The 12,803-nt window shown below is 40.7% G+C and overlaps 1 protein-coding gene across 2 annotated transcripts in view; it reads left to right on the forward strand.

Moving 5' to 3' along the window:
• The window catches only part of GRAP (GRB2 related adaptor protein), a 74,796-nt gene extending 70,091 nt beyond the window's left edge, over positions 1–4,705 (forward strand). For both annotated transcript variants that reach the window (XM_001362943.4, XM_056806750.1), the window contains one exon: positions 1,234–4,705. In XM_001362943.4, the coding sequence (XP_001362980.1) occupies positions 1,234–1,419 (186 nt within the window). In that variant the 3' untranslated portion in view covers positions 1,420–4,705. The remainder of the gene's footprint in view (positions 1–1,233) is intronic.
• Positions 4,706–12,803: the final 8,098 nt, after the last annotated feature.

The following is a 12,803-nucleotide window of genomic DNA, read 5'->3' on the forward strand; positions in this document are numbered from 1 at the left end:
TTGAGTTGATCCTATCTCTGCCATTAAGCAAATCCCATAGTCTGGAAGATTAGGCTTCCTTCTGACTGGCCAGATAGGTTATCATCCATCTTTGCTACCAGTTGTGCCAGACTGGCCGAGTCTTCCATGACTCCTCGGTGGCTCCTAAGAACTGTCAGTGTCTGGGGGCTGGAGAATGGGGGCTCTTGATTCTCCCGGGGATACTGGATTCTGGATGGGTGACTGTGGAATGGAGAGAGACAAGAGAGCAAAGGACTGAGCTCTTACTTTGAGTGGATGGTGAGGAGTATCTGTTAGAAAACTAAAAAACAACTCCGTTCTGAGATCTTATTCCCCATAAAGGCCATGAATGGTCCAGAGCTATGTCCATGGTAGGAAGATGGTGCTGGTCCCCAAGGGATCTGGTAGGCCATTGAATCCCCAGACTCCAAATACTCAGCTTTGGGAGCCACAAGAAGAATCATCTTAATGCTGGCTCCAGAGACCAGACAGGTTTTCAGTGGTATGAAGGCTTTGCTTTAACTCTCTCCAAGCCCCAGCCTAGGGGTGGATGACTCAGATTCTGATTCTGATCCCAGTGGGGATAGGGGTTGGAGGATGCCTGAGCCTTCAAGATTCTTCTGATAGCTGAGAATGGGAAGGGACAGCATTCTAATGCCTCCCTAGGAGAACCAGTACCTTGGATGAGAGCCCGGAGAGACCCAGATCCTTCAGGAAATGCCCTGGGCTAGGGTCACTCTCAAGAACTTCAAAGTAGGCTGGGGGCCAAGGAGAAATCAGATTTGAGAGAGTCCCAGGCAGAAAAAGAAATCTCAGCTAGGAAAGAATTGGCAGTGAGGCCCTAGACTAAGGAAATCGGGGCTTATCTCCTAAGCTGGTCAGAGCTATGGATTCTTTGACTCTGCTATGTACCTGCAATTAGCTGGCAGAGAAAATTTTGTGTCCTAGAATTCTCCCACTAGAGCAAACTGTTCTTGAAATTGCAGCCTGAGTCTGGGGCCTCAATCTTAGGAGGGAGTCAGAGGAGGAGAGTCTACAGCCCCACAAGGAGGCTTCTCTCCCTGACCCATTGCTTGTGTATTGGCAGCAAAGGTAGTCAAGGGAAACTGAGGTTCAAAACCACCAATCCAGCATCCTTTGCCTCTCGAGAGGAGGGAAAAGTGCCCAGAAGCTTCAAAGCCCGCTAGTTCTTAGTCCCTTTTTTCTGATCTGTTCTCTTCCTTCTTCTTCTAGCCACCCAGAACCAAGTTTGCCAAGGCCCAGTTTGACTTCACCGCCCAGAACCCCTCCCAGCTCAGCTTCTATCAGGGTGACATCATTGAGGTGCTGGAGCACTCTGACCCCCACTGGTGGAGAGGCCAGCTCTGTGGCCGAGTGGGCTTCTTCCCTCGGAACTATGTTCAACCAGTCCACATGTGAACTGTTACAAGATCCCCACATCTCTCCACCCCACAGAACTGCTTTGGATGACCAAGACTTTTCTGGATGAGCAAGCAGCCACAATGGGGAGGAGCCAGTGGGTTCCTACTGTTCCGACATCAAGAGTCCAAAGTAGATTTCCAGCTGTATCTAGAGGGGCTTGAATTGGGCTGGACCAAGGGAGATTATTTTCTGGACCAATTCAATTTAGTAAACATTTATTAAATACTTACTTTGTGCAAAGCACTGGGGTTATAAAGACAAAAACAGCCTTTTCCCTCAAAGAACTTATATTCTATTAGAAGAATAAAATCTGTACTTGGATGTCATGTGAAAACAAGAAGCATTTATCAGGCACCTACTGTATGCCGGGCACTGTGCTAAATGCTGGGGGTACAAAAAAGAGCAAAAAATAATCCTTGCCCTGGGGGAGCTCACAGTCTGATGGATACAACGTGCAAACAATTATATATGAAAAAGAGAGATACGTGATTAATTGGGGGTAGTCTCAGGGAAGGCACTAGCATTAGAAGGGGATTAGGAAAGGCTGCCCATAGGAGGTGCGATTTTAGCTATGTTTTGAACATACAGGTAGAGAATTTGTACATACAATTTGTACTTATAAAATCATACCTCCTACAGAGAGAGAATTTGTATATAAACACCAAATTTATATAAGGCAATTTGAAGAGGCAGAGAGTCCTAAAAACCATAGATCTGCACAGTGAGGGCCAGATGTGATGGTACAGCTGTTGGGGAGCATTTCCATTGAATGATTCTTTGAGTAATAACTGATTTTGACTTATTGAAGTATTGTTACTGTTTGGGGGGGGGCGCATAATTCATTGTGACTTTTAATACCCATATGTAAGGTAGATATGGAACTTACCTGTATCCCTGTATAAATGGGCATCCAATGGCTACAAGGCTTAGGCTAGGTCCTACTCATAATATGACCACATATGTAAAATGTATGCTCATGAGTAACAGAGATCCCATCTATGAGAGGGAGCTTCAGGTATAGTAATAATGCCAGGCCCTGTGGGACTCAGTAGATTGAGGGACAGACCTAGAGATGCGAGGTCTTGAGTTCAACTGGCCTCAGATGCTTCCTAGCTGGGCAAGTCACTTAACCCCCATTGCCTAGCCCTTACCATTCTTCTTCCTTGGAATCAATATACAATATTGATCTTAAGATGGAAGGTAAAGGTTTTAAAAAATGCTAATCCCAGTAATAAAAATTATTCTAGAAATATATGTTTATATGTATGCATATATATACACATATATGTTTATGGCTAAAGGTAGGTTACTTTCAAAAAAGATTCAAGTCATCATATTTGTGCCTTGAAAGAAGAAAGGAGGGGGGCAAGGAAATGAATCATCAAGTTTGTATCCTAGCAATTCTAAACAATTTGCTTTAAGGGGTTAATATATTTAACTTTTCAAAATGCAATCCTAAACTTATATCATGAATTGCCAAAGGCCATCATACCCCAGCTGGCTGACAAGGTCACAGTCTGAGGAAAGGAGGTCTGCAAAGCAGACCCCAGAATGAGGGCCTCCTGATGATACCCCTGAGTGACTTCTCTCCCCAAATTTTCCCCACTAATGGATTTATGATTATTATTCTCTCCCTAATATCGGAGAAATAATATGAGAGCAAATACTTATAGGATCAATAAATATATATACACCCTACTAGGGTATAAGTCTATAAGACCCCTAGGTTATTACCCCCAAAAGATTGCAATTACAGAATTAAAGCCCAAAGATTATTGCCCATGACCCCTCCTTTCTCAAGCACAAGACATGCTCCAAGACCCTATAATAAATACCAGCCAAAAGCTTGAGTACTATAATGAATCTTTTCCTACAGTTACCATACTCCAATGAATTTGTTGAAACAGAAGCCAAGAAGCATTGCTAGGCTCTTCAAAGTAACACAAGAAAAACAGAACTTGTAAATTGAGGAAAACTCCAAAACTGGTCTGCTTTAAGTTCTCACACCTAGATGCAAAGATGTTTTGTTGTTTATCTCCCAAGCAATTATGATTGATAGTGAAAACTGATCAAAAGCACAATGATCCTCTCAGCAGGTCAGGGGATACTAACCTACAAATGACTTTATTCACATTAATCATATCTGTCACAGAGTGTTGTAGAAACCTAGTAAATGATCATAGAATTCTTTGTTGCAGTAACATCACAAGAGTGTTGTTTAGGTGATTTGATAATATCCAATCAAATTGTAGAATGCCACATACATAGAAAATTGCACAATAGTCATCATCCATAACTAGGTTATACCCTACATCTAGCCCAAGATGAATTGAAGTCACTTTGTAAAAATGGATATTTGAACCCTGGACTTCAATCCCCAGAAGTCCTTGCTCTAGTTCCCAGGATACCCTCTAATCTCACTGAGATCCTCACTTGGGTGAGATCAAAATGTCTATTTAAACTGACTGAAAAGCCTACTATTTCGCTCTTCCTACTTCCGCTTCTGAACACACGCTACCTAGCAATGTGAGTGGTTGTGAATGGGCTTTCTGGGCCTAGACACGTGCTTTCTTATTTTGTATTTTCTTTATATTTTTAATTTTTAATAAACCTCATAAAATATAATACTTCTAGCAGAGAAACTAATTTTACCTGCTACAACTTCAATTAAAAAACAAAAAAGGGGGAGATGCAGGGAGCCATCAAAGGCCATGCTGTCTGACACAGTCCATGTGGAAACCGAGGACTGCAAAGCAACCCCCAGGAAAGATGGAAACACTCACTGAAACCTCCCTAAGTGACTTTCATTATTAACATCCCCTTATTATTGGAATTGCCATGATTATTATTCTTACTTAGCCCCAGGAAAAATAGATGAGAGCAACATGCTTGCAGGGTTAATACAGATGCCCCATTCTGTCCCCCCAGGATATTACTAGGAGAGCCCACTTACAAAATTAAACCTAAGGATTCTTATATACCCACTAAGACAGGAGCCTCTTTTCTAGGCATAAAAACTTCTGGCAAATTTGTGCTCTGAATTCCCTAACCTATATATGGGTCATATTGATTCTCCCCATTGATCCTGCCCTTAGCAACAATGTTTCATTGACTATCTCCCTAGATTTCCTGTCTATTTTTAGGTTCCATGGAAATATGTATGTTGAAAATGAAACTGTGTGCCAAGTAGATGTGTGATCATGAGGTTATAAAATAAAGTCAGACCTCAGCCAAGGAGGAACAGTTTATCCTGTGAAACCTGTGCTGTGGGTTAAATGCAAAAGCTGTGTCCCACCCATCATTTTGCCGACATCATCCCACCTCCAAGACCCCATCCCCTGTGAGAGGCTGGCTTACCCCACAGCAGATTGGAAGATCAGAGAGGACACAGAGGGAACTAACATGACAAAAGGCTGGAAAGGCATGGTGGCACCATTTTAGGCATGACTCTGTATTAAAAAAAAGATAAAAGAGGGAAGTTTTGTACCCTGAGGGAAGCTTGGACTTTCAGTATGGAGAGGGGGAAAGAGAGGAGAACCCCCTTCTCAAAGTGGGGTTCAGGGGAGACAGCAGATGTAATGGGTTGGCTCAGAGAGAGAAGAGGGAGTTTGAAGATTTTCTCCCTTCTGCCTTCCCTCCTTATCTAAAGCTGATCTCCCCAATTCACTCTTGTCTCTCTTGTCCCCCCTCCACTACTTGAAACCAAAAGGTCTCCCCTTGATCCATTCACTCACACTCAGCTTGGGGAACAGCTAATTTTTAATGTTAACTCAATCGGGTAATACAAAAGGAATAATGGGCAGGGAAGAATGGGAGAAGGAAAGTGGGAAAAGGGGGTTCCTGTCTATATCTAAACCCTTTCCCCTCCTTCCTCAAGTTTGGGGAGGAACTCAGGCCTTGACAGCCTGAGCCCCCTGAGAGAAAATCAGGTTGACTCACCCCTGAGCAATAGGAGCTGAGGTAAAATCTGCTCATGTTTCTCTTCAGAAGTCCCTTCAGTTGAGAAGTGTTGGTAGGGGAAAGATTTCCAGTCACCAGCAGGAAAAGTGGGTAACTCTCAGGAGAAAGTTTTTTTTCCAGCCTCTCTCTCTTCCGCTTCTCAAGACTGAGAGACCCTCACTGTTCTCCCAGCCAGAGTCTTCTCCTCCTCCGGAATCCACTCGACTCCCCTGTCGAGGTGATCAATTTCACATACTCTTCAGCCTGGCAGTTTTTCTCTAGTGCCAGCCTCTGTCACAAATCCTCCATTTCCTGTTGTTCGCGTGGTGTCACCCTGGCCCACGCCAATTACTTACCTTCTATGTCTATTCTAATCTATCTATGTTCCTTATTGTTCCCATCTAAACTCCCCCCTCCAAAAATAACAAACCTTTTCCTAATCTGTCTATTTGCTAACCTAAGTTCCTATTTTATGCTAAGACTGAGTTGTGGGAAGAGTGGTTAGGATTATGTGCCAACAAAATTTTTACAATATAACAATTTCTTAATACAAAAGTCATTCCTATTGCAATCAATATAAAATTTAAATCTTAAGTAAAATTGAAATATCCTATGCCTTATGTAATGCTAATTCCAATGTAACAATTCATAACATTTATAGATATATATATGTATATTAACTTGTATCAATGAAATCTGATTTACTCTGTCCCTATGTTACCTCTATAGTTACAATATTCCCTTTTCCACCCTAAACTACTCTGTCCCTGTATTAACAGTTAGTATATTTTAACTCTACTTTCTATCTATATTACTGGATTAGATTATTATTATGCTATATATACATGTCTGCTATTTGAACACATGTTATTTAAATATATATACACATATATACATATATATCCTCTGGAAGTAGAAATTTATTTACAGATATACAATTTATGGGTTGTCCTTATTTATGGCACAGCCCCTAATGTCAGTTTAAATTTGTGTTCTAGATATGATATGGTGGATGCATATTTATTCCAATGTATAGGTGGATGTACTTCCCTATATGTGAAGTTAATATGATTTGTGATTAATCTTACGTGACCTGTTTTTCTGAAGTTCATTGCCCATAATGTCTTTGATTCAGAGTTCTTTCAAGTTGCCTGTGTATCTTCCATCCTTTGGTATTGCTTGAAGTTTGTCACAGGACCAGGTGCCTTCTCCTTTACAGGATACGTACTTGCCTGTCGTCTCATCTTAAAAGATGATCTCAGGTATCCAGAAATACAGGATCATGTGTGTGTGTAAGATTAACATGTGTGTGCATGTAAGAGTGAATATTTTGATGCATGTGAGTGAAACTTTATATAGGATGTGTGAACCTTAAAAATTCTCAAAACCTACTTCATAAGGTTAGGATTGTGAACCTTAAAAATTCTCAAACCCTACTTCATAAGGTTAGGATTGTAAACCTTAAAAAATTTCCAGACCCTACTTCATAAGGTTGGGTTAAGACCATTCCCCATTGGGACCATTCCCCATTGCGACCATTCTCCATTTGGGCAGTGAAGGTACTTAGATCAGGAATATGAGAACTCTACTTAGATCAGGAATGTGAGACCTCTACTCCACCCCTACTTAAGTCTTCCCTAGAGGAAGATAAAGTTGTAAACTCTTTGCTGAACAATGAAAAGTACTTAAACCCATACTTATAGTAAGACAAAAAGTTCTTTAAGACATGCCTATTTTAGGACTAATACAAAAGGGTGCTAAGTACCTACAAAGGTCAGGCAACTTGTGAACTTACAAGGAGCAAAGAGGTGAAAACTTACTCAGAGATTCTAGCCTACTCAGGTGTGAATTACTCAAAAGATTAGTCTACTCAGGTGTGAACTAAGAATGGTCTGTCCTTTGAAAAACATCTACTGTGATTGGTAGATATAAGGACTTGGGGGAGGTGGCATAGGAGAAAATTCCCTATTTAAGGAGATGACAGTCTCCTAAGAAAAAAGAGTCTCTAAGGAGGCTCTGAAGAGAGGCTCTTGAGACAGTCTCTTGAAGATAGTCTGAGGGAGGCTGACTCTGGCTGGAACTCCCTCTGAGGAGACTCTGTCTCTCTGAATCCTTGCTTGAACAGATGTTATGGTGAGTGATAAAAGACTGACTGATCTTTCTCTTAAGGCTTAGGCCTGGGTTGGCCAGGGCTGCCCTGGGCCGGCCTATCCTTTTCTCATTATTTCCTTTTTTCTCTCTTTCTCTCTTTCTTTAATTCCTCATTTGTATTAATTAAAATCTTTATAAAACCCAGCTTTATAAAAACCAGCTGACTTGGGCATATATTTAATAATTGGGAATATTTCCCTGGCGACCACCTTGATTTAAAAACAAGACACTGTAGTGAAAACATATTCCTGCGGTCACAACTTACTCATCCACTCTTTTATCTACTACAATTTATATCTTCCACTATTTTAATCATTTCAGTTTATGACAACCAACTATTTTAAAACTTACAGATGTTTGTGTCATCCTCATGAGTGCAAGTGAGATTTTTTTAATGTAATGAACATAGGTAACTTTCTTAATGTGTGATTGTAAGGTGATTATTCTATTCTTATGTGGTTAATTGTAGAGGTTAATAATATTTTAGTCTAGGCTTGAGATTGAAATTTGTATATAGGTTTAATAACTCTAAGGGATTCTAAATCCACCCAAATAACTCCCAGGTTCTGCAAGGAATCTCTTCTCCTGTGTTTCACAGGCTACACTTATCCTCCCTGATCTAACTAACCCAAATTTATACTATCTGTCTTGGACATTATTCTATTTCAGTTTCACTGTCTCTGTTCAGTATCTCTATTTCTTCTTGTGCGATTTTGTTGGATTCATGGACTCTGTTTATTTATCAAGGGTTGTTCTTGGGGTGTTGGTGTTTGAACAGATTCTTGGGCTTCCATTAAGTTGTCTTTTGGTGTGTTATCATGGGCATAGTGATGTTTAATGTGAGATGCGTGAAGCCAAGAATCTTTTCCTACTACTTTGATCAATGTGAGTGTTGAGAGCTACATCATATGGACCAATCCATTTGGGCTCTGTGGGTCTGTCTTTGGCAAAATTTTTTACATATGCTTTGTCCCCTGGTCTTATGTTATATAATGAGAAATCTAGTGGGACCCTTTGCACTAGTAGTCCCAGCCTTCTCAGTTCTTCCAACTTCTTTCTTTGGCTTCTCAAGATCAAGAGACCCTCACTGTTCTCCTAGCCTCCGGAATCCACTCCTGGGGCCCCTCCCCCATCAAGGTGATTAATTTCACATATGGATGATAAGTATTAAAGAAGAATTTGAATTTTGTCCAGTAGACAAGAAGAAGCCAAAGTTTCTCGAACCAGGAATGATGTGTCCAATTCTAGGTTTAAGGAAGGTTATTCTTACAGGAAATGAGATTAATCACCCTTGATTCAGTACATTGCTTGAAGCCAAGTACTCAATCCTTGGCCCAGGAATTTGATTGGGATTTAGGAATTCTTGCCTTGCCTCTAGAAGATCAGGATCCAGTAAGTCCCACTAACCAGCCAGGTTACCTCTCTCAATGGCTGTTACTTTTAGGGCCAAAAGATCTCTTTGTTACTGCCTGTCCAAGCTGGCATCTTAGGACTGAAATGGGGTTCTTGATGGTGGTGGTAAGAGGATATTACAAAAGGAAGGCTTCACTACCTCTGCTCCCCTTATATCCTTCCCTCCATCTCCTGCCAAGTCTGCTCTTAGCTACTTCATCTCTGATCAGTTCCTTGAGGTAAGAGTCAGGAAGTCAGGAAGACAAGTTCAAATCCTGCTTCAGATGCTTAATAACAGTGTGATCCTGGACAAATCACATGATAGCACCTACCTCATAGGGTTGGTGTGAGGATCAAATAAGATAACATATGTATAATGCTTTGCAAACTTTAAAGTGTTATAAAAATGCTAGCTATAATATTTCCTTTCAGACTCTCCCCCTTAATAACCTTAGCAGTTCTAACTATATCCATTAGAGTATGCAGTGGTTATAATCCATCCCAGTTTGAACTCATCAGATGATTCTCAATGCTAACAATTAATCACTCCAAGAGAAGCTTCATGAACCTATCAAGAAGGCAGAATTAAAATCCTCCAAATATAAGAAAGTTCCAAATAATAATCACATCCTTTAACCTCATTGAAACGAGCAGGCTCTCCTGATCACCCTTCCCTCTAAATATAAATTGAGGATGGAAGAGGGCAGAGAGGGCCAAAGGAGAAATAACTTGATAGAGATCATTTCAATCACTTAGGCTGGGGACAGCTAAGTGACTCAGTGGATAGAGGGCCAGACCTGAAGATAAGAGGTCCTGGGTTCAAATCTGACTTCAGACAGTTTGTAACTGGGTGACCTTCAGCAAGTCATTGTCCCATATACCCATAGTTTTTACAGCTCTTCTGATTTTGAACCAATACTTAGTATCAATTTTAAGACAAGAAAAGGATTTTTAAAAATTAGTCTAGGCCAATGGTGTTACACTCAGATAGAAACAGAGGCCACTAATCCATACATAAAGCCCCCTACAGGCTGTATATGTTACTTAGTTTTAAAATGTAATATGTAGTTTTTATTGTATTTTTATTTATTTTGGTATTTTCCAATTATATTTTACTCTGATTTGGGCCATATACTTGTGAGTGTTGTAGGAGTCATGCAACCTATGGGCCATTCAATGTGATATGCAGTGTAGATCAGTAATGGTGAACTTTTTAGAGATGGAGTGCCATACCCCACCCCTACCCCACCCCCAGACCTTATGCTATGCCCCATCCCTCTGTAAAGGTTAAAATTAATGATTGGACAATGATTGTATGAAATTATATTGTCACCAGTATTTATTATATCTTGAGTCAGAAATTTATTTACAAATAGAGAGGAAACAAAGAGAAATGTAAGGGGGATAGAGAAGTTATATATCCTATAAACCTAAATGTTTTGCTCTGGATCTGCTTAATCCAGGCAGAGATTAATTAGCTCTCAATCAGGAAGGCTGGTAGTGAGTAACCACACGGCCTCCTCCAAGATGGAAGCTAGTCTCTCCAGAAGCTAGGAAAGGGGTTGGCCTTTTACTCACTCAATGAAGTAATCCAAGAGTCAGAGTCCAAGTAGAAACCGAGCTCTGAGCCTAATCTAAACTGTAGTCTCCAGCAAAGCTCCCTTAAAGACTATCTAAGACTACCTCCAGAAGACAATCTCTTCAGACTATCTTCTCAAAGACAATCTGCTCTGAGGGAGTTTGGAGATTATTTTTATGGTGACTTCTTGTTCCTTTCCCTCTTCATAGGGGCCAATTATGGTTTCCAAATTGTCTAGAACTGCCCACGGGGCAGTGTCTGTAGGATTGACTTCTCACCTTCTGAAGGTTAAGTTCTCACCAAAAAGGTTTACAGTTTCCTAATTTGATTGAATTCCTAAGGGTGTGAATTCTCTAAGTACCTTGATGGCTTCTCACCTAGTACTAAGTAGGGTGTTTAATCTTTTGTTGATTCAATTTAAAAGTAAACAAGGGGGAGTTAATCCTGTCTTCAGATTATCGAGGTACTAAGTAGGGGTTCTTAAGTTAGTGTTAACTCAGGATAGACAATAAAGTAAAGAATTATCTTTCACACTCCCAACCAAGTTCAGGGCATGCCCTGTTCCACCCTTACTGCACACAGGAGAAAGAGGAAGCACTCCCATTGGCCACTGGGCAGAGGAGGGAGATGTGATAAAATGTCATCAGGTGGGTGGAGAGGGAGAGGGGAGCAGTTTGAGATTTTCTGCCTTTCTAGTAATGAACTCTTGGGGTGGGGGGTAGCCAAGTGGCCACAGAGAACACTCTGTATGCCATCTTTGGTGCTTGTGCCATAGTTTTGCCATCACTGGTCTAGGTACATGATAAGGGCCTATGATAGCTGTTGGCAATGGAAATTGGGGGGACAAGTGGGAGAACTGAGAGAGAATCAGTAGGACTTGTTAACTGATGGAATGTGAGAGATAAAAAGTGAAGTCAGAAAATTAGATTAAGGAAGAAAGATAATTTTAGAAAAGAATTTTTTGCTGGCATACAGCCCCCTCTGTGGTCTATGAGATGTAGGCCTCGCTTCTCCAGTTCCCCAAATTCCCACTACTCAAACTTCCTAGGCACAACTTCTTCTCTCATTCCCTGTGTATAGCTAGATAAAATTCCAGGGTGAGAGTATCTCTGGACAGAGCATCTTGCTTCAGGTTTCCCCAGATTAACTATGGGCTGCATAATGCCATTGGGATGGGTAGAGTTTGGCAGGGAATATTAACTTTCTCTACTGCCCTTCCTAAATTTATTTTTGACAGATTATGAAATATAGTATAGAGTTTAGATGAGGGTCACAAGAGGGTCAAGTTGTATTTCAATCTGGCTTGGTTTTGTTCATTCATTCCTGCATTAATTAATTCATTTATTCCTTTAACATAATTAACTCTGGGTTTCCCCAGGTATTTATGTGCCTAGCTTGATTGACCTCACATCTCCCTCTTTTCATCTTTCCACCAATCTACCCCTTGCTGCTACTTGGAGAAGAAAGCACAGAAAAATCTAAGAAATTGGAAATAAAAAGAATGGAAATGAAAAGAAGGAAGGGATAGAGGTCATTTGGGCTTGTTCAGTAAAGATCCTGAGGTAAATGTAATACTGTGCATTCCTGGGGATACATTAAGGTCTTAATCAGGGAAGAAAAAGATTCTGTCCTACTAACCATTTTTCCAGGCAGAGTTAGGGAAAGCAGCAGAGGAAAGCAAGCATAGTTTGAGACCATTGATATAATCTGGGTGTTTAGCCTTATCCATATTTGGGGAAGTTATCACCTCTGCCTTCTTTTGTTGAAGATTCTACTGTAGGATGCTGTGGCTAGTAAGTCTCTCCTCTCCACTTTTCAGATCAAACTATCACTTAAGACAAGAGTAGTGGGGGGGAGGGGGGCAGGTGGGTAGCTCAGTGTATTGAGAGCCAGTCCTAGAGACAGGAAGTCCTAGGTTCAAATCTGGTCTCAGATACTTTCCAGCTGTGTGACGCTGGGCAAGTCACTTGACCCCCATTGCCTATCCCTTACCACTCTTCTGCCTTAGAACTAATACACACTATTAATTCTAAGACAGAAGGTAAGGGTTTAAAAAAAATTTTTTTAAAAGAGTAGTTGTGGTGAAGAAGATATTTCCATACAATGCAAATTGGCTAAAGTGACAAAAAGAGGGAACTGTCAATGTTGGTGGGAATGTGGGAAAACAGGCATACTGATACATTATTGGTAGAGCTATGAAGTAGTCCAACCTTTCTAGATGTCAGTTTGGAATTATGCATTAAAAATGACTAAACTGTTCCAACATTTGGACCCAATGATCCCACCAATGGAGTCAAAGACAGTAACAAAGATCCAATTT

This window comes from Monodelphis domestica, chromosome 7 (genome assembly GCF_027887165.1).
Source record: "Monodelphis domestica isolate mMonDom1 chromosome 7, mMonDom1.pri, whole genome shotgun sequence".
Lineage (NCBI taxonomy): Eukaryota > Metazoa > Chordata > Mammalia > Didelphimorphia > Didelphidae > Monodelphis > Monodelphis domestica.